The sequence below is a fragment of the Hydractinia symbiolongicarpus genome, chromosome 5 (assembly GCF_029227915.1).
Source record: "Hydractinia symbiolongicarpus strain clone_291-10 chromosome 5, HSymV2.1, whole genome shotgun sequence".
NCBI classification, from domain to species: Eukaryota; Metazoa; Cnidaria; class Hydrozoa; order Anthoathecata; family Hydractiniidae; genus Hydractinia; species Hydractinia symbiolongicarpus.
The window spans coordinates 30,416,775-30,438,059 of record NC_079879.1 but is presented as its reverse complement, the minus strand read 5'-3'; the positions used below and the strand labels follow the sequence as shown (position 1 = coordinate 30,438,059).

At 32.9% G+C, this 21,285-nt stretch overlaps 2 protein-coding genes across 4 annotated transcripts; one reads left to right on the top strand and one right to left on the bottom strand.

The window, feature by feature from the left end:
• Nucleotides 1-4,575: 4,575 nt before the first annotated feature.
• On the top strand, nt 4,576-12,559 carry LOC130645870 (TNF receptor-associated factor 5-like). Of its 3 annotated transcripts, XM_057451997.1 has the most exons (4): nt 4,576-4,702; nt 7,867-7,899; nt 10,322-10,390; nt 10,978-12,557. In XM_057451997.1, exons 3-4 carry the CDS (start codon nt 10,346-10,348, stop codon nt 11,956-11,958), a joined length of 1,026 nt encoding a protein of 341 aa, XP_057307980.1. In that variant the 5' UTR covers nt 4,576-4,702; nt 7,867-7,899; nt 10,322-10,345; the 3' UTR covers nt 11,959-12,557. The 3 variants fall into 3 exon arrangements, with proteins under 3 accessions (XP_057307980.1, XP_057307979.1, XP_057307978.1); XM_057451996.1 differs by lacking the exon at nt 7,867-7,899 and having other exon boundaries at nt 4,607-4,702; nt 10,978-12,559; XM_057451995.1 differs by lacking the exons at nt 4,576-4,702; nt 7,867-7,899 and adding an exon at nt 9,780-10,142 and having other exon boundaries at nt 10,978-12,559.
• Nucleotides 12,560-14,621: 2,062 nt separating this feature from the next.
• Nucleotides 14,622-19,785, bottom strand: LOC130645865 (uncharacterized). The gene is made up of 3 exons (XM_057451989.1): nt 19,227-19,785; nt 16,998-17,072; nt 14,622-16,012 (listed from the first exon to the last, which is right to left on the bottom strand). The coding sequence occupies exons 1-3, from the start codon at nt 19,734-19,736 to the stop codon at nt 14,861-14,863; spliced, it is 1,737 nt and encodes a 578-aa protein (XP_057307972.1). The 5' UTR covers nt 19,737-19,785; the 3' UTR covers nt 14,622-14,860.
• Between the last annotated feature and the right edge of the window lie 1,500 nt (nt 19,786-21,285).

Genomic DNA, 21,285 nt, shown 5'->3' with positions numbered 1-21,285 from the left:
ACAGTTTGATCAAATATCGCATTCGAAAGGATATTAATGATATGTACGAAAATTTAGAGCATATATGGATCGAGGTAGATGGCCGAAACAAGCATAGTAAACTACTTCTTGGGGTCATATACCGCTCGGAAAGAATCATCTCCTTTTCTGACTGGTTAACTAAATTTGAAGATTTGATAACTTATATCCAAACAACATGGGATGGCCTGCTACTTATAACAGGGGACATAAACATAAATCTTCTCAAACCAGAATGTTGCCAAGTAAGACAGTACAACAATATTTTATCTGCATTCAACCTTAAACAGATAGTATCAAAGCCAACCAGGACGACTCCTTTAAGCGCAACATTGATCGATCATATGATAATTAACAATAATACCAAGATCGCACATACTGATGTATTACCATGCGAAACTATTAGTGACCATGATGGACCTTACGCTATCATCAACATTAAATACGATAAGTTTAAACCTCGATATAAAATGATAAGAGATGAAAGGCAGTTTGATAGGGAATCTTTTGTGTCGGATTTCTCGAACCTACCGACATCAGTTATATACGCTATAGATGATCCAGAAGAAAAAGTGGAGATACTTCACAAGTTCATGCAAGATTGCATTGATAGACATGCCCCGTTAAGAAGAACAAAAATAACAAGACCACCATCTCCATGGATTCATACTTTAAACATAAAAAGTGACCAAACGAAGCGAAATAAACTTCGAAAACTTGCTCATGAAACTAACGATCAAATGATATGGAACGAATTTCGACAACTTAAAAACTCTGTTAAGAAAAAGATCAAGAAAGCTAAAGTTTCCTTTTATAGAAAAGCACTTAGTTCTAAAAACTCAAAAGAAGTGTGGAACACTATCAATCGAATTTTACATCCTCCTTCGAAGCCTCTTCATTTTGACGCTGATAGTGTAAACACTTTTTTTGCCGGAACAGCTGAGCGAGTTACTGGATCAATTCCAAAATCTGAAATTGATTTAAAGGAAGTACTCCAAACATTACCACCATCGACTTCCAAAATGTTTCAACTCAGACATGTTAAGTATGAGGAGGTACTTAAAGAACTTAAAGGACTACATAACGATATATCAACTGGGTTTGATGATATACCAGTGAAATATGTTAAATTACTGGCAAATGAAATTTCTTCTGTTCTAACACATATTATAAATACGTGCATTGAGAAAAAATGCTTCCCGTGTCAATGGAAAGTGGCAAGAGTCGCACCTATTCCAAAAGTGAATGTTCCTACATCAATAAAAGAACTACGACCGATCTCCATCCTTCCTATTTTATCCAAAGTATTTGAACGTCTTATCCTTACACAAATGATAATCTTTATCGATGAGAAATCTTTATATTCCGAAACGATGTTCGGGTACCGAAAAGGACACTCCTCGACTACTTTGTTGATGAAACTTAGAACGGATATCAAAGAAGCAATGAGTAAAAACGAAATCAGTCTTGTAGTATTAGCTGACTTTTCGAAAGCCTTTGATACTGTTCAATATGAAACTACAATGAGGAAACTCAACCAAATCGGTTTTTCCAAAGAGTTTGTTGAACTAATTTTGAGTTACTTGTGTGGCAGAAAACAAATTGTGCGAATTAATGATAAGACCTCTGAATTTTGTAACATCACATCTGGTGTGCCGCAAGGGTCAATATTAGGCCCTGTTATTTTCAATTTATACGTCACTGACCTGGAAATGCATTTGACAACGAGTACGTTACAGTATGCTGACGACACCACTTTGTTTACGTCCACAAAATTAAATAATCTTGCGAAGGCAAAGGAACAAATAAACGGAGATATAAGTCAACTTCAAAGATGGTCTACAAATAACAATCTTGTTCTGAACAAGGAAAAACAAAGTTAATGGTGTTTTCAACATCACAAATGTCAAAACGACACAATCTCAACGACCTCGATTGTACTGATATCAAACTGGATGACTTCCAGATTGAAAGAGTTCCAACATGGTCTGTATTGGGTGTTAAATTAGATGAACACCTAAGTTGGAATGATCATGTACAGAGTGTAGTATCGTGTTGTCATGGCATCTTATCTATATTACGTAAACTAAAACGCATGGCACCATTTAAGTTACGAAAACAATTAGCTGAAATGCTAGTCTTGTCAAAATTAGACTTTAACGACACTGTTTATATTCCATTAACAGCCATCCAAATTCGAAAGCTGCATAAAGTGATGATATGTGCAGCCAGCTTTGTATGGAATAAGTACAGCCATACTGAAGATATAACACGTTTAGGTTGGTTACCTATTAAACAAAGACGAGAATGGCATTTGATGATCACAGCCTTTAAAAGTGTTCATCAGAATAATTGGCCAAAGTATTTGAAAAATGAAATTGTTGTTCACAAAAGAACTCTTCGAAATGCTGACGAAATTCGATTAAAAAAATCACTTCGCAAAAACACTTTCGAAGATGTAACAACTACGTCTTTCAATCGACTTCCTAAAGACATTCGCTCGATTAAAAAGCTGATAACATTTAAAAGAGAGACAAAATTATTTTTACTGAAAGAAATTTAAGTAAATTTTTGTGGATCATTCTGTTGTTATGCGTTAATTGACTTTTCCTTACTCAAATCGCGCACTTTCTCTTCTGTGTTTTTGTTTTTGTTTTTGTTTTCTCGTCCGTTTCTTTTAACAATATTATCATTAGTATTTTTTTTAATATATATTAGAAATTTCTTTTAGTGTAAGCATAATGTATATATATACATATATTTTAAATTTTATTAATCTCCTTGTTTAAAATTTTCTGGATGAAAAGCTATGTATATTTGTATATGGATATGCCAGAATATAGTCTTTTAATAATAATAATAATAATAATAAAGTAATGCCGTGGGAGACATTCACAATTGCAGTGCGGCCAAGACGTACATGTCATTGTGAGTGTGTCATACCATTAAAGTGAATTATGATGAAGAGAATAATGAGATATGCTGTGGTAGAGATTCAAGCTTGTCGTACCATTGAAATGCATATGTAATGCCGTGGGAGACATTCAAGCTTGTCGTTCCATTGAAGTGCATATGATGAAATTAATGCCGTGGGAAATATTCAAGCTTGTCTTACCATTGAAGTGCATTATGATGAAATGCCGTGGGAGAAACTAACAATGGAGTGCAGCCTAGATTACATGTCATTGTGAGTGGGTCATAACATTGAAGAGCACTATGATGAAGAGAAGAACGAGATATGTCATGGGAGACACTCACAATGGAGTGCAGCCAAGATGGGCATGTCATTGTGAGTATCTCATACCATTTAAGTGCATATGCTGGTGTTAGTACTGTTTTTCTATCTGCACATGTATCTGTCCTGCCTGCTATTGTTTAATCTTATTGCCTGGCATCCCAATCCATGCCCCAAATATACAATTGAGTTCCAATCCGAAGGATGTTGTATAAATTTATTTCATAATACAATGTTCTCTACCATTATGTGTTTTTACCGAGGAACCCGGACAATGTTTTGCAATCCAGGGTTAGGGTTAGGTTATTTTTGTAGGAATTCCATTGTCCCAATATGAATAGAATGAGTTGGTCACATGTCGTGTAGGTTACTTTTGTAGGAAATCCTTTGTCATAATACATAGCACGCGTTGGTGACGTAGATTACTTTCATAGGGTAGATTACAAGTAGATTACTTTCATAGGGATTCTCACATATTGCAGGGGGTATTCTAAAGTTGCTCCATTTCATTGCTTCATGGCTGACAATGTAATGCCCTCTGGTAAGAACGAAACATGTGTAAATGGCGTCTTCGTATTGAGTCAGTAGTTTTCTTTTGAGAAAAGGCCAGTAAAGTAGTTTTTCTATAGTTTTGCAGCCATATAGCTCTTTTAACTTAGTGGGGTAGTAGTTGCAAAGGCCATCGATTTAAAACAGCCTGGCTTTATCAGAAAGATGTCTGGCATTCATTAGAGGTTCTATATTTTTTATGCTAGTACATATCATGCTTCAAGTTAAAACTTCATGGTCTCTGTAGCTATAGTAGGATATTTTTCATCCACCAGGGATGGACTAAATAAAGTTTAGCTAGTATAGCTAGCTAGCTAGCTAGCTATAAATAGAATAAATAGTGTTATTGAAACGAAATGAAACTAAAAGTATTTAATACTGAGTAAGATAAAGATTGAGTCACCTAAGTAAATAAGTTAGGCATACAAAACATACGAAAATGTCATGGTCTAAGAGAGCTATATGTACCACCACTGTAGCAACCACCACTGATCCACAAAAACTTACTGCAGTGCGGACCAAATTTTGATCAGGCATATTAACGAAAAAAAATTTCCGCAAGTTTGTCTGATCTCTTTCCCTAAACCCTAACATTTCTTATTACCTGAAAAGCTGTCAAGAGTAGGATAAACGCGGCATAAGACAGAAAAGAATACTAAAATATAATTAAAGGGATAATTAAAAAAATACCAGAAAAGAAAAGTCTCAAAGAGAAAAGTAAGAAATAACAAAAACACCGTGGTGGAGCGTTTCCCGAAACGGCAAAGTTACCGTGAAGTTTGCAAAACCGACGATACTCGACGTTTTCGTCATTAGCGGCAGGTTGTTTACAAGGTTAAAACTAATAAAAAATGTTAACCCAACTGTGTAAGAAAGATGGCGCATGATTTTGTTAGCCAGGTAAATTAGCTATATTATAAACTAAACACAGCTTGTTATTTGTGAAAATAGTATAAAAACCTAAGATATAACCTGGTGATCCTGTGTTTTAGTTAATAACCTATCTATTGTACCTATCTGTTAATTTAGTCCCAGATAGATAGCTAGGATAGATGTACATATTTTACATTAATTGCTAGCCTACCAGAGTTTATGGTAACATCCACTTACCCATATTGAATCTTAGTCGGAGAATTAGATAGATATTTTATTTATCAATAGCAGTTATATGCAATCAAAATAAAATAGATAGATAGATAGATATTTTTATTTATCAATAGCAGTTATATATATACAATTAAAATTAAAAGAACGTAAATATAAAGAAAAAGAAAATTAATATAATAATTAGTCAGGGAAACAAAATTAAAATACATAATGCTATTGAAGGGAGACCATACCTAATAGCATAAAGCTAAGGCAAAGGGTATGGCCACCCTTGGACAATTACAGTAAACGATATTGAACCTTCTTGGTCTTATGCACAATGTGTGAGTTATAACTATTAGTAAGAGTTTATGACCATTCTACGTTCTCAGCACATAAATATTTCAATATATACGAAACCAATATATATACAGAAGAATTAAATGTGATGCTTTCTTTAAGTTTATCTAAAAACGAGAAAGAACGTCCAATCCCAAACAGTACATCCAATTAAGCAAACTTATCCAAAAGCATTTAAACCACCTAAATCATGGAAACACATTTAACTTGTCCTAAACAGCAAAATCTTCCATTTAAGGAAATTTATCGAAAAGCATTCAAACCACCTGTTCCACATACAGATGAAATTGTTAAATGAATTTAGGATTTAGATGATTTTAGAAAAATCTTCATGTTTGGACAAAATTACTATGGACACAACCTGTTTCCCCTGTGAATCAAAAGTACTGAAAGTCAGCACAATAGTGCCAATGTTAGACGGCTAAAGGTCAGCAAAATTTTGTAGACTCATAATGAAAATGAGGTTGACAAAACCTTAGAGTAGAGGCACTGCACAGGTCGGCACACTAAAATCTTCTTCACTCTGGACATTTAAAATACAAAATTTACCTCAACTAATATCTTTTGCAGATATGTTATTGTTCTTCCTATTTATTAACAACTTTGACTTGGTTTCCCATAGAAGGAAAGGTTGATTTTTCAAGGCCTGAAATAACTTAAAATGTGGATTTTGCGTAAAATCAAAACAGACAAAAGTGGTGTTTCTTTTTTCTACAATAAACGATGTAATAAAAACTTAATTTTTTGTTCTCCTTTTTTATCCTATACATCTTTTAAAACAAGGCTAGTTCTGCCGACATTATAAGAAAGGCATGCCAACCTTGGCACATATAGGGCATAAAAAAAGCTGTCATAATGTATCACAGCTTTCAGGTAGGCAAGGTGAATTCAGGGGTCTGCATTATACAGCTTTTATTTTCAGGGGGAAATCCTACAAATAATAAATATTTTCATAAATAGAACAAAAACAAATGTTATGTTAAATGATAATGAATAGGAAGAACTTTTATTATTTATATCCTTGTTGATTTTTCTTGTTTATTTACTCCTTAAGGTTACTGTAAAGGAAAAAACTCACTTGATGAGTAGTCTCAGAAAAACCCTTATAATTTATCAATACTTTTATTTATTTATTTTTTTTCTGAATGTTTGATGAAAGACTTTTTTGATGGTGTTATTTTCGTAAGATGTTAATTTTCCAAAATGAAAATATAATGAATTAAACACACACCATTTTTTTTTCACTGTACGTTTTAAAATGGCTTCTTTTTCCAAACACGTGGTCGCAGACTTCTCGTTTTTGCACTATTACATTCAGCATAAATTAAATTCAAAAAGGTTCCCGGTCTTTTTTTGGTAACAACGTTGTTATGAAATTATTTGTAATTATATATAATCATTCAAAAAATTGCATATTATTTTTTTTCTATCGTCATAATTCGCTAATCAGTAATTTATACAAAAAAATCCGGGAACCTTTTGTGCATAATTTATTTAGCTTTCCATTAACGAAAATTTCAATGAGCCAATAGGAAGCTTTCGGAAAAAGAGACCACAAACGTAAAGGGATGTTCCAAATATTTTTATGGAATATAAAATATGTCATTCGAAAGAGAATTTTTTTTTTCTATATGTCATGAATTTTTTGCAAAAAACCTAAAAAGAAAATTGTTTCCTTTACAGTAACCTTAAAACACGGACAATATAGACCTGAAATAAATTTACCCTTATTTCAGCATTTGAATTAACAAATTACGATTCGCAATCCATTTTGTTTTTGCATATCAAATTTACCTACTAAACATAAAATTCCCAGATCAAAGGTAATATCTTAAAAATTTCTTACATCACACATCTTCATTAAAAAATGATAGAAACAAAGTTTGTTTCTCTACACAATCATGTATATAACTTAAACAACATCAAATTGTACGAAACTAACAATGCCAAATTTTCTAAAATCGTCAAAACTCGAGTAAATCCATTGGCAGGAAAGTTTTTGCAGATTAGTGCAATTATTTAAATTCAAACCCTAAAGTTTACTGATGATTAAAAAGATCAAGCATCCAGAAATAAATACTGATCAGTTGGTAGATAGGAACTTTTCTTTTTGTTATTCTTTTGACTTGATTTACCAGTAAACCAAATTAAAATGATTGCACATTTTAAAATTAAATATGGTAAGAATTAGTAGAATGATAAAATATTTTGAACTTTTGGTAAATGTAAACTGGGCCACAACGTTTAAAACTTTAGGTTCTGTGAAATAACATCATTTAACAGTTCTGACTTAAATACATCTTTTTTGTTATTGCAATGCTCTTATTTGAGAATTGCAGAAAGGAAGAAAACTGTTATAAATTAAAATGGCTCTGATCAAGAGGCAAGTGAGATTTTTTTTGTTATGAATTTTAGAAAAGAATTTTTTTGATATTTCCTTCACATGTGTTTTAAGTTGGGTTACTGCCATTAACATACTAAATTTTCATGCCATGAGATTGAATATTTCTTTGGAAAAAAAAGATTTTTGCTGATAGTAAGAGCCTGATGAGAAAGTGAAGTAAAACGCAAAGACATTGATGTTTCTCAATGATTTGTGATATTTGCTTGGTTTTTAGTGATCTGGATGACATCTTCAACAACAAGACAAGGTTAGTCTCACACTTTCTTTGCTTGGAATGTTTTATGTTTTCTTAGTGTTGGGTTTTCTCATCTTTTTGATAATTCTTATTTGTGTCTATTCTTTTATTAAGACAATGGTAAAGTTTAACTAAATGTATGTAGGATTCATTAAACTGCATACCTATTAACTAGACTATCCAGGGTTGCCACGAGCCTGCAAACCTAAGAAACCTTAAAGAGCCTTGAATTTAAAAAGTGTGCATGAAAAAGCTGGAAATACCTTAAATTTTTGACGAACTTTTAAGATAACCTAGAAAACTAAATTGTGACAAGCCATTTTTTTGCGTTTTGTATTGATTACAATGAAAACTTTTATTATATGTCCTTGAATAGCTAGAGTGTACATTGCTTACTTTAGCTGGATGGTTATCCAATGAAAAATCAGCTACTTTATTCAGGAAAACTTTCACAAGTTCAAAAAAAAACTTTCCAAAATCCTCAAGTTGAGATATTCACAGTATCTAAAATTTGAAATTATTTGCAAGATAAACTCTTGCAATTTAGGATTTCGAATTGTTTTCTGAGAAAAAATTTAAAAAAGTTTCAATTTGGTTTTTATATGAAAGTTTTATTTAGTTTTTATATTTCTTGGAAGATAAAATTTAAATCATGTTAAAGATATAAAACATTATCTTCTTAGCGCGAGTCAAATTGACTAAAAAAATGTTTTTCCTAAATTTTATCAGGATACTCAAATACCATAAAATCTCCAAAAATTGTTGAATGGCAACTCATTATTGGATTGAAGGTTTTGTCTGTTTAATTGTTTGCTTACCACTAGTGCACTACCACTTGCAAGATATTGATAGAAATGTTCTAAGAAAAAAGGGAAAGGGATGTCACTCCTTGTGCTGTAAAATTTTATGATGGATAGACAAACTGTTTTTTTAGTATAACTAGATAGTTTAATCAGGATGTGGGGTGGGTAATCTTGTTTATACAACACGATAAAACTTTAAAACAACTTCTTATATTTTTATTGTGATAAAAATACATTTTTTGTCTAAAGGTGGAATAGATAAACCTGAGATGAATCAAAGAAAATGTCTCGTGAAATATTTAGTTCATAGAATTCTTTACAATTAGCACTGTCCAAATTTTTATAAGAAACGTGAATTTAAGAAACACAAGGCTGAAATTATATTGTTTCAACTGCAACTTTCGAGATATTTTAACAAATTAAAAGAGTTTTGCATGAAAGCCATTTAAGGAGGCATTTGTAACATTGATGTACTGTAGTCTCAATAGTCGTTTGTTTTTAATTTGTTTATTAATCTTTCATTTCTTACTTCATGGAAGTAAGAAAATAAAATTCTGAAAAACAAACATCTATCCTTTTAAAATCCTATTCATAAAATCAAATTCAAGATTTGAGTAGCAGACCATACAACCCCCTTGCAACTGTAGCTATGAATATAAAAATGTAAAAAAAAATTAGGCATTTCCAGGGGGTTGCTTAAATGATCATAGGATTTTTTAAATTATTCATGCAGAATAGGATATAACAAGACAGGTGATTTTGGAAGTTGAAATAACTCTTTGTAAATGTTTTCATAATCTTTTTTGATGTTTAAGTAAAAGAGAGAACAAGAGATGAGTTTAAAAAATGAGTTGTTGGAACCATGTTGTAAAAAACTGTGTAGTGTCCCCATGTGTGGCTGTAATGTTTTATCAGAACAGTACAAGTCATACAGTATAGACCTGTGGATAATTAAGATAATTAGAATGATAGAAAGGACAAATTACAACGAGATATATAGCCTGCTGACTAAAAAAGCTTTCTTTTGTATACATTGAAAATATTAGTTTTGTTTTCTGAGTATATAGCTTATAATGAAAGTATTAATCTGCTTTATAAATAAGTTATGTCGCACATACAACAAGACAGATTGTTCCATAGAGATGTTTGTCCACTTAGATAGGAAATACTTGTCAAAGAATGTGTACTTTTTGTGGTGGTTGTTTGTAATTATTCAAATTAAAGTTTTTTCGAGTCATTCCAACTTGTTGGGAATATTTTTATTTTAATCTGTTTGTGTAGAAAGACTTTCATTGGCCTTAAAGTTCAAGTGTTGATATAATGTGTGTGGATTATTAGTTTCACAACAACAAACGTATTCTTCAGTTAGTTTATCTAATAAAATAAAATAAAAATTAGCAACGATTAAAAATGTTTGCTGTTAAAAACAACTACATCGTCCTATGCAATGAGGTAATATTGATTTGTAAGCCCCTCATTAAGATTCATATCAAATTTCTGTTTAATTTTTAAGTTGTAGATTTGTGAATAACAGTACCGCGTGCAGATAATTTTTTATTTTGTTATTACTGTGTATGTTACGTACACATATTTCTAGCTTATATGCAATGGAAATACTGTTTTTGTTTTAGAACGATCAAGTGCTTATATCGAAGATGAGTGACGAAAAAGAACGGCTGCTAGACACCGACGGAGATATTGTAAGCCTGGTTTTGACTTATTTTTTTGTACATATTCATGACTTGAACTTCGTTTTAATTTAGTTGCGCTTTCTGTCGCCTATTTTCACTTTGAGTTCTTATATAAAAAACACGATTTTAGGTACAGAAAAAAATTATGAATTATCTAAATTGATAAATTAAAAGGGCTCCTGCTGAAATCATTATTAAGGCATAAAAAGCAAGGCTGTAAATTTTTAAAAGATCCTTTAAAGTTAGGAAGCATCCAGCCAGAACCCAAGAAGTATGTTTGTTATAAAAAAACATGTAGCCTCATTATACCCATACACGAAATAAGTCACGTTGAAATTTTACCACTAACGTCTTTGAGAGAAGCCTTACAACGTTTCATGACTCTCACAGCGTTTGATGACTCTCATAGCGTTTGATGACTCTCACAGCGTTTGATGACTCTCATAGCGTTTGATGACTCACAAAAGAAAACGATCTAAGGATTACATAAACGTGTTTTTCAGTCTACCCAAACGAATAAATTAATTTTCTTGCAGTAATAATTTGTGTTTTGATATGTCTGAATTCCACTAGTATTTTTAATTTTTTTTTGGCAGGGATACAAAAATAAAGGTTCAACTAATGATAATGAACAAGATTTATCGTCTGCCGTAAAATTAATCAAAGAACAATCAGAGGTACTGCAGCAACTACGAAGTAAACTAAAAGAGGAGCAGCAGAAAAACAAAGCTTTCGAAAGTAAACTTCAAAAATTACAAAACGACTTTGAAAAATTAAACTTCCTTTATACGGGGCTTGCAGACGCGAAAAATGAAGAATTGGAAAAATTACAAAATACATTTGAGGTACAAAAAGAACTTCAAGCATCCGTTGTGGATGAGCTGCGTTTTCAAATGCAAAGCATTCGTAATAAATTCGACACTAGCCGAAATCACTTAGTTGAGAATGGTGCGACATCTCCGTCTAAACTACCTCCATCCAATCCGAAGTTGGTGGCTTTAAGCGAAGACTCGCCTAAAAGAGTACTTCGTAAAAATTCCGATGATAGCACTGGTACGACTGGCTCTAGTCCGTGTTTATTATCGCGACTAAATACGATTCATCGAGGAGAGATCGTGTGGAGAATCAATGGATTCACTAAAAAGCTAAAAAAAATTCAGTCCGGTAGTTACGATGACCCGAGCCGATCTGAACCATTCACAACCGGTCCTTTCGGTTACCGGCTTTCTCTTTGGGCTTACTTGAACGGACGAGGAAAGGGCGATAAGAAATGTTTATCACTTTATGTTCGAGTTATGGCGGGCGAATTCGATCCTGTTCTTAATTGGCCGATCAAACCGTGTTATACATTTTACTTAATTAGTCAAGATAGTGATAGTAACAAACGATTAGACTTGGTGCGAGTGCGTGATCTATCGATAAAACATAACGGTATATCGCGTCCGCATAAAGATGACAAATCGATTATAGTAGGTTTTGATGATTTTATCGTGCACGAGGATATCGAGAAAAAGAACTTTTTGCTTGATGATTCGTTATTTATCAAATGTGTGGTAGAAGTACCACAGGCGTTTTAACACGAACATTTTTTTCATACGTGGTTGTGTGGAATTTAAAACCAAACGAACGCTAGTCATTTTGACTCGTACAAAACTTTGTCGTCTTTTTGAAATAACCTCAGAAATTTTACTTAAACATTTAAGGTCTTCCTGCATACGATTTCTCGCTTTTTTGCCTTCCAATCCTCGCAAATACTTTTTTGTTCAGCCAATTCAACTTTGGTTGGGTGTTAGCTAAAAATATCAGGATTGTGTGACGTTTATTGTACAATGACAAAAGAATTAAACTAAAAGAATAACTTTAGGGGTGTTTTTGATTGTTTTTATAATTGTGGAATTATACAACTTTAAATGCAGACTCCTTTTTAATTCAAATTTTTCAAATTTATTATTTTAGAGGTCTGCGTCTGAAGTTGTATATTAGCGTATTTAATTTATTTATAGCACTAATTGATAGTGCTCTTTTTACGATAATAATTTTTTAACCTTTTTCTTGTAATTTTTGTAATATATTCAGTCGATATTTCTTTTCATGATTCATTTATCAATGAAGACTGTAATGAACAAAATCAGAAAATCATAAAAAGTCTTATTCCCCTTTAAAAGTAGCATTATTTCAAGTTGCCACATCTTAAATCTCCTAAAAAACCTAAAATTTAAACTAAAGGTATTGATTCCTAAAACCTCCTAACCTAGCTTTTTATTTCGTAAAAAGTTAAAGTTGTGGACTCCCTAGTATTCGGAACTTTTTCCTTAAATTTCCTTTAACGTGACTTTGTACAAATGTATGCCATTTTAAAGTTTGTAGTCTCGAGTGACCCTCAAAAGTGTGCATTTGCCAGAATTTTGTTACATCCTCCAATCTTCTCTTTCTTTTTAGAAAAATCTCAAATGTCTTCCAATCAATATAAAAAAATTGTGAAGTCCTTATAGTCTTGAAAAACGTCAACGTTAATCAAATAATGGCAGAAAAAAAATGTCAAAAGTAGTAGGTGGTGGAAAAAGTAGTAGGTGGTGGAAAAAACCTTTAAATGAGTTACTTTTTAATAATTGACAATCTGAAAAATCTGCTTTGATTGATTTTAGAGAAGAAGCCAATCTCGCATTTATTTTGCCGTTTCAAAAGTATCTGCAACTATGCAACATAATCCAAAATATTGACATGGTGTCGAATCTTAATATTATCAATGTACTATTGTCATGCCATCGGGATTATCGCTTTTTCAATGCTTTTTGTCTTTTATCACTTCGTCGATATAAAGAAACGGCAATCCAAAATGCTTATAATTTTGATGGGGTTGTAAATCCTGGAAGTTTGTTAGCTCTAAAGAAACACTAACTTCTGTGGTAGAGCGTCACGTCAAAAATAACCCGCCGGCGTCACAAAAATAAATCTCGCCTGGTTTTTCTTTCATATTAATTTATTCACCAGTGACTTTCTTTTCTTGACACACAAAAAACAACTACTTTTTTGGTACACATTGGTATTTAGCGCTGGTTAAAACGAAAAAAGAACAGTATTGAGCTATCGAATTTTTATTAGATGCGCTACTAAAAGCGTATGCGCTTAATTTTCGCGTTTGCTTGCAGGGCAGAATCCGAAAAGAAAATTTCTTTCCCGAAATCTTTAAAATCGGAAAACATGTCGGTAAAAATTACATTTCGCGAGTATTGATTTTGGTGGATGATTCTTTGTAAATAATTTTGCGAGTATTGATTTTTACGAAATAATGTAGCTATATAAAATGTTTTTTTCAATAAAACATTCACAAATACATGCGACTCTGTGAAGCTAACGAATTATAGGGCTTTTGAAAATAGTACCTTGAATATGTAGTGGGTAGATAATTTCGTAAAATAAATACCGGCGAAAATTAATAAAACTCTTTCGCACAGTGAAAAGTAATTCACAAGTGCCGTTTCGATGCGAGGCGGCGCATAAAAAAGAGCGGGGGCTCTTGATCTTGTTTAAAATTCACACTTTTCAAAAAAACATAGTCGGAAGATTAAGACATGCCCTTTACAAAATGATAACCCATATGACACGCCCTGCTTGTCACCAGCACTGAAAGAATCAGTGCAGTACATGGGTACGTAATGTGGAGCTTAGGTGTAGGTCACAACAAGGTTTACTTCAATAAGCAGAAAGAATGCTCAGCAATAATTCTGACTGGCAACTACCTCAAACTTAACGTTAAATATCACCGAGACGCTTTGGTAAATCCGCCGTAAAGGTGGAAATTCGAATTATTCTATAAATTCAACGAAGTAAACAAAAATGTACAGACTCTTTTAAACACGCCTTGTAGGAGATTGATTTTCAACGGTCGCTGTTGTAATCATGAGGCCAAAATTGGTCTAAAGAAAAAAAGCATGTTAAGAATGATAATTAAAATGACGTGCCTGCGCCACGCCAGAAATACCAAATGGGCTAATTTCACTCCGCGTATTTTCATTCTCGCATTTTTTTATACTCTATGGTAAGCAACATCTTACGAGCAACAAGTCTCATATCCCTTTAAAATAACAGAGTAAAGTAAATCATATAGCAGCAAGCTTAATTAAAACAGAAGTTTGATTTTTATTAGCGCGTCAACCTAACTGAGCAATCCAACATGTGATAGTCAACCAATAAGAAACATTGAAGGCTGCAAATCTAGAAATATAAGCAACATTGAGGCTTAGCCAAAATTTTGTGTTTTTTTAAAAATGTGTGTGAAAAAAATGTAATTTTGCTTCACACTTTAATAATCTTTTTTCCCATCTACTTATTGTAGCATTGAGAAAAAAATTACAGAAGGTCTCAGATACTTTAAAAACATAAAATTTAAAATTAAAAAAATTACTTCATCATACAGGTTTAAAAAGTTTAAAAAGTAACATTCCGTCGTAAAGTCGTGGTCACGCTTTACGCGAATATCTAGCGCTTTTTCGGCTTAAAGTCGCTGTCGTAATCAGAAAAAGTGTGTTTAACTTTGGTGCGTTTTAGCCGTTTCTTTTTAAGTTTCTTGTGACGTTCGTCGGTAGAACTCTCTGTAAAACTGGAATCGCTATCACTACTACTAATATCACTCTCTTCATCACTGCTAGATAAATACTTTCGCGGTTTTTTTTTCGTTGTCTTTTTAACTTTTTTTTCTCGAATATACTTCTCATCATCAGACGAAATGTGCTGAACAATTTCAGACCTCTTTTGCTCGATCTTTTTTGAAAGCACTAACCTGCCATTTTTCTTTGGCACTTCACCGTGGATACTGTTTTTTAAAGATTCCCTGTTCACGCTATCATCATGTAATCTCCTCCACACATTCTTTTCACGAGAGTTATCGATAAACTTAGATGACGCAGACGATATTTCATTGTTAGCATTTACGCCTTTTGTGTTTTCCTCATCTGCAATGTTTGATGATGTGGATCGTTTTATAACCGCAAGGCTTTTTACTTTTTTCTTAGGACTATCACTGCAGCCTCCATCGTTGAGCTCATTAAATCCATCATGTCCCCATTTTTCGACAGTTCTAACTTTAATAGGTTTCTTTCTCTCAGTCTCCTCCAGTTCATCCGCGTGAAGGCCTTGAATTTTGCGTTCAATTTTCGGTGTCCTTTTTTTCTTTTTTAGACTTGTTTTATCTTCATTATGTTGATTCAAATTATCCAAAATTATTTTTTTGATGCTCACTTTTCTTGTGACAGGTTTTTGGACGTCATTGGACCTGCTGATTGTTTTTACCACACGTCTTCTTTTATTTGAACATTCTTCTTCACTTTCTTCACTTTCGCTTTCGGTACTACTTATTCGTATAGTGCTGCTCTTTTTCTTTTCTCTTTTTTTCGCAATTTTTAAGTCCTCCCTATAAATCGATTTAAAACCATCATGTCCCCAAAGCTCTGGGTCTTTTTCTTTTTCTTCCATCAATTTTTGAGTCCACTTACCAAATATCGGCACTTCATCGCGTGTCGAGCGAATTTCTTGAGATTTTACATGGGCTGATTCGCGGTCACAATACATTGACCCTCCGTATCTTGCATTTTTTTCATCCATACTAGCGCTCCTTGATTTTAATGAGGCAACCTGAAACAGTATAAACCATTATTACCTGACTGATACAAAAAAACAGTTAGTATGAACAAAGCCGATGATTTAATTGATTTACGGCTTATTTTAACATCTATGAAGCTATACTAACCGGTTTTGGAAGCCATCATTAAAATGGTGAAATAAAAACGTAAACAAATAAAAAACATTTTCATAGCACACAAAAAATGTAAAAGTGGCTCACTTAAACCATCTTTTCGTTTCAATTCACATAAACAATGATTCGAATTTGTTTTGCGTACTTACAAAATTTTAAAATAGAACGATCTTGAATTCAAAAATTATCAAAATCGAACATGCATTTTTTATTTCTTGGTGGCTTGGATATAGCAACTTAAATATATAGCATACCCAAGGTCAAAAGTACAAACCGAGGTTATGTGGCCTTGACCTTTGTATTTTACAGTACAACATCGAAACCGGTCAGTATCCGTTTAGAACTAAATTTATAATATTCTGTAATGATCGTTGTCTCTATTTCTTGTATTTTTTTATTGTAAGTGTATAATACATTAACGCTACATATAGTTATGGTTCAAATAAACATTGCTGTCTGTTAGACGCCCCATCACTTCAATATTATTTTTTCAATAAACACACATTTTAATGTTTATGCAGCAAGAGATGAACGAAGTTTAAAATACTCTCCTTTTTATAACATCAACTTCCCCAAAAAGTGTTTATTCCAAAACATTACAATATGTACATTATGCATCGAAAAGCTGTATCGCATTTTAACATATTTAAAAGGATGCCGTCTATCTAATTACCAAATTGGTCATGATGAAAGACATTATGTAACTTGATTCAAAAGAGCAAGCCTTATTTCAAAACATGCATTATTATTAAAATATATATTTACTAAAACGTGTGTCAAGATATGACCTACCATAATACAATGGGATCTATTATATAAAAATAGGGTGCTAAAATATGGAACTAAAAATAGTGTTTACTTTACCTGTCTTTTCTTTTGTAAACGATATTGATCCCACATTTCATCTTCTTCTTTTAAACGATTATGAACAGTAGTATGCTATAAATGTTAAATAAATGTTAAAGCTCCCATGACAAAAGAGTCAATTTATAAATTGACTGGATATTTGTTTGAATTTAACAAATATGTACTTATACTACGGATATAAGACAAATCTGTTCGCTCACTCATTACATTTACTTGAGCTAACTTTCGGTATATCATAAGTGGGGTATGCCAAAAAAACAAAACGTCTTAGAAATATTGGAAGTGTACTTTCAAATAAAAACCTATGTTGATGTTTTTTTTACGGAAACTGTATGCTTTTTGGTTGCTTTACAAACTTGGTCTAACAAAAGTTTTTATGCTGTTCCAAAGTCTTCTAGTTGGCTCAAACGAAATTATATATATAATTGCTTTTTCTTAGTTCTGATAAAATATTTCTTACCAATGTCATACTAAGTAAACTACTATAGGGTCAAATCAAATCATTAAATTTTGGCTTTATTTTCTTAATGGCGGTTATAAAACATCTTTACAAAATACTCCTCTACAACATGCAGCACAAACTTATATTGCATGTCAATATTGTGGACAGGTTATTTCACAACTTTGAGGGGAGTTATCTGGAAAAGTTGAAACTTGTGAACAAAATAAATATTTTCTTAACGCACACAATAATTTGAGTTGATTTAGATAAACTTTTTTTGTCAAAGAAGATAAGTTTTAATAATCACAATCTTGCTATATTGAAGAAGAACTACTTTGTTCATCACTAACATACTGCCTGGCAGTGAGCGTGATTCGATCCGCGGTCCCCAGAACTGGGAGCCACAGACGAACCCACTACACTACGTGCCGCAATATGTTAGTGATGAACTCAGATAGTTTATCCGGATGGTGTGTATACATATAGATGAATATTTATCATAGCATATCCGTATTTCATTCTCAACAGAGAATGGTTCACCCCGATCAGACCTCTGATCATGACAGGCGAGTATAATGCGTGTAAGTCATATTGAAGAAGAACTACTTTGTTCATCACTAACATACTGCCAAGCAGTGAGCGGGATTCGATCCGCGGTCCCCAGAACTGGGAGACGCAGACGAACCCACTACACTACGTGCGGCAATATGTTAGTGATGAACTCAGATAGTTTATCCGGATGGTGTGTATACATATAGATGAATATTTATCATAGCACATCCGTATTTCATTCTCAACAGAGAATGGTTCACCCCGATCAGACCATATTTTTTTTTTTTTTATTGTACCATTTCTTGAAGTATTTTTCAAAATTTAACTGAAACAAATTTACAAATATATATATATTGCTTTCTTCTGGATCAAATAAACCAAGACACATATGGATAAAAATTGTTCACAAGGGGTATTGTACAGAACCAAATCAAACTCTTTGTTAGACAAATTGAAGCATCAAACCTAATTTTTGATTTCTCTTGTCACTTGTGGTACATATACTGCAATTTTAAGTTTACCTCTTCACTGGTTTTTTAATGACTGTCTGCATGCCATGGCTGTTTCGCTACGGTCAAAACATGGACAAAATTAAAATGGTTTCCACAATTTTTTTAAAATTTTGTATTTTTATCATTTTTTAAGTTATTGAAACTTTTTTTGTATTGTTTTAATTTTACTGATATAAAAAATATTAAAACAATCTACTTTTCTACTTTTTAAATATATAAATAATTATACATGTGTGTTATGGGTTTCGAGTTAATTTGTCGAACAAAACACACAAAATTAAAAATAAAAAACATTATATATTTTTTGCCAAAGTATACCATCTTTCCAACCTTATGCCAACGCCACGCTATTAGCTACGGACTTGAAAATTGGTGTGGGGGCCTGGAAACATGGTTCTATCGGCCAGTACCGTGTATTGCAAACTTAAAAATACTTAAATTTTAACCTTATACAATGCCCCTTGCATATGCAAGGGGTATTGTATAAGGTTGCAGACTCGCCAAAAACAGCGTTTATATACATGAGGGCAAGTTCGGCCAACTTTTTGAATGAAATTTGTGTTTTTTTTTGCCAATAACTTCTCAAATTCCCACCATATATTCTTGTTGATAGATGAAGTAATGTTGACATAAATCGTTTTTGACTTCAAGATATAATATTGGTTCTTTACTGCAAATCAAATTTGTGGCACATGACTGAAGAATATAATTTTTGCTTACCTTTAAATGGTTATTTAATAATCGTTTGTCTAGTGTTATTCGATTACTTTTAAGTGCAATTCTTCGGGATTGTAGCATTTTGTGTGGCATTTCCTCCTGAGAACTTTTACTTTGATCAAACTCTGCAGCATCTGTTACAAGTTTCTTCACCTGTTCAAATGGAGTTATAATCTTCCTTTTAAGCTTCTTGCCTTCTATTTCCTTTTCTTCAGCAACATAGTCACTGTACATTGTTTTTAAAGGCGAAAAAGGTTTTAGATTTTTCTGTGTGTGTTTCTTTCTCTCGCTATTTTCAAATTTTCTATGATCTACAGTTTCCTTATGAGACTTAATTCGATTGTGATCGCCTATTTGTTTTAAAATGTTTTTAGCAAAGACTTTATTTACAGCTAAGGCAGGGCTATTACCACGACCAGACTTATCAACGTCTTGGTGGTGCGCCATTATTTTTTGCATTAAAAGACGACGATTTATCATGGCGGCACATGAGCGAAAAGAAAGAAATGTCATCGCTGCGCGCAGCGAAAATATTAGCTGTTGACGAAAAGTGGTTTCTATGTCAAACGGTAAGCGATCGTCAAGTTTTAAAAGACTTAAGTCAGCAGAGAAATAACAATCAGATAACAGAATATTTTAAAAATAATTTAAAGATGGCATCTGAAAAGCATGGTCGTGTTGTGTTGTCTGAATTTAATCTCGTCCCAAGGGGTTCTTGCTTTTTGACATTGAGTCCATCAAGTAAGCGCTAGCGGTTTTGACATAGTGAAACAAGCCCTAGGGACGAGGATGGTTTGAATTAGTTCAGCAACTTCTTACTACAAGTAAAACAAATATTAATATTAATCATAAAAAACATTATTATGATATAGAATTCTTTAAGAAATAAAAAGACATAAGCGCATGTTAAGATCAGCTACTTTATTCGAAGAAACTTTCGCGAGAGAAACTTTAGCGAATTTCGCGATACTTTGTCTCGCGAAACTTTCAAATGGCCATTCGCGAAAGTTTATAAGTTTATCCACCAAATTTTTTTAAAAAAATGCTGGTTTTAAAAGTTATTTTTGAGTCGCCCTCACTCGGCTTGCCCTCCCAATACAACTAGCGCTGGGAACGAGATTGGAATAAACTTAGAAATAAACAAAAGCGACGGTGTTTCAAATGTGGCGAAGAAGACGATGACGACGATGCGTGGGAGCCGAAAGAAGACGAGCCTAGAAATGTGTTTGATCTGTTTTGTGATTTTGACGATGAAACCAATTTGTAAATAGAAGTTTTTACATACCATTATAACAAATATATTTACATACATAACAAATATAGGCCACTTTTTTTATAAGAACATAAAAAATCACGAATCGCGAAATTTTATCTCGCCAAAACTTTCCAATTTCAGATTTCGCGAAAGTTTATCTCGCGAAAATTTTTTAATTTGTAGATTCGCAAAAATTTATCCAAAAAATTTCGCGAGTTTTTGGACTCAAAACTTTAACATGCCTCTTTTTTATAAAGAATATTTAAAGTTTCCAACAAAATTTCCAACCGTATTTTAAGATGCTTCAAAATCCTAGATCACAACCTCGTCCCCAGGGCATCTTGTATCTTTTCTGACCCTGGGACGGCGATACGAACATGGCCCTGGAGGAGGCCTCGTCACGTGACCCTCCAATACACAGTATTTCTGTGTGTAATATTTAATGAGATTTGTCTCAATGTACCAAAGTTTTAATATAACCTTGCAGAGCTAAGCGAGATCGGCCTTTTACGTCACAGATGCGTGCGGCGAGTTTGTTTTGATTCCTCTCATCGCAACACACAAACTTCTCGCATATTGCCCTTGATTGTTTTGTGTAAATGTATAAATATACAATAATGTTATTTAGGCTGCTGTTTACTTGAAGAAATTCAAGCAATTTAGTTATGTGTATTTCACTGAATTGGTTGACTAGCAAGCACTGGGTTGCAAAACTTGTAGCTAGGGGAAACTTGGAAATTAGTAAATGATTTGCCCATCTGAACATAGCACTTCGTTGGTTCTCTAAGGTGCAGATATGGCTACATA

What these genes read in the sequence shown, in the direction of transcription:
- LOC130645870 (XM_057451995.1), top strand. Translation starts at nt 10,101, where the DNA reads ATGTTTGCTGTTAAAAACAACTACATCGTCCTATGCAATGAG. An exon ending in ACATCGTCCTATGCAATGAG is followed by an intron (nt 10,143 to 10,321) that starts GTAATATTGATT and finishes TTTTTGTTTTAG; the next exon opens with AACGATCAAGTGCTTATATC. An exon ending in TAGACACCGACGGAGATATT is followed by an intron (nt 10,391 to 10,977) that starts GTAAGCCTGGTT and finishes TTTTTTTGGCAG; the next exon opens with GGATACAAAAATAAAGGTTC.
- LOC130645865 (XM_057451989.1), bottom strand. Translation starts at nt 19,736, where the DNA reads ATGACATTTCTTTCTTTTCGCTCATGTGCCGCCATGATAAATCGTCGT. An exon ending in TATTAAATAACCATTTAAAG is followed by an intron (nt 17,073 to 19,226) that starts GTAAGCAAAAAT and finishes TAACATTTATAG; the next exon opens with CATACTACTGTTCATAATCG. An exon ending in GTTTACAAAAGAAAAGACAG is followed by an intron (nt 16,013 to 16,997) that starts GTAAAGTAAACA and finishes ATACTGTTTCAG; the next exon opens with GTTGCCTCATTAAAATCAAG.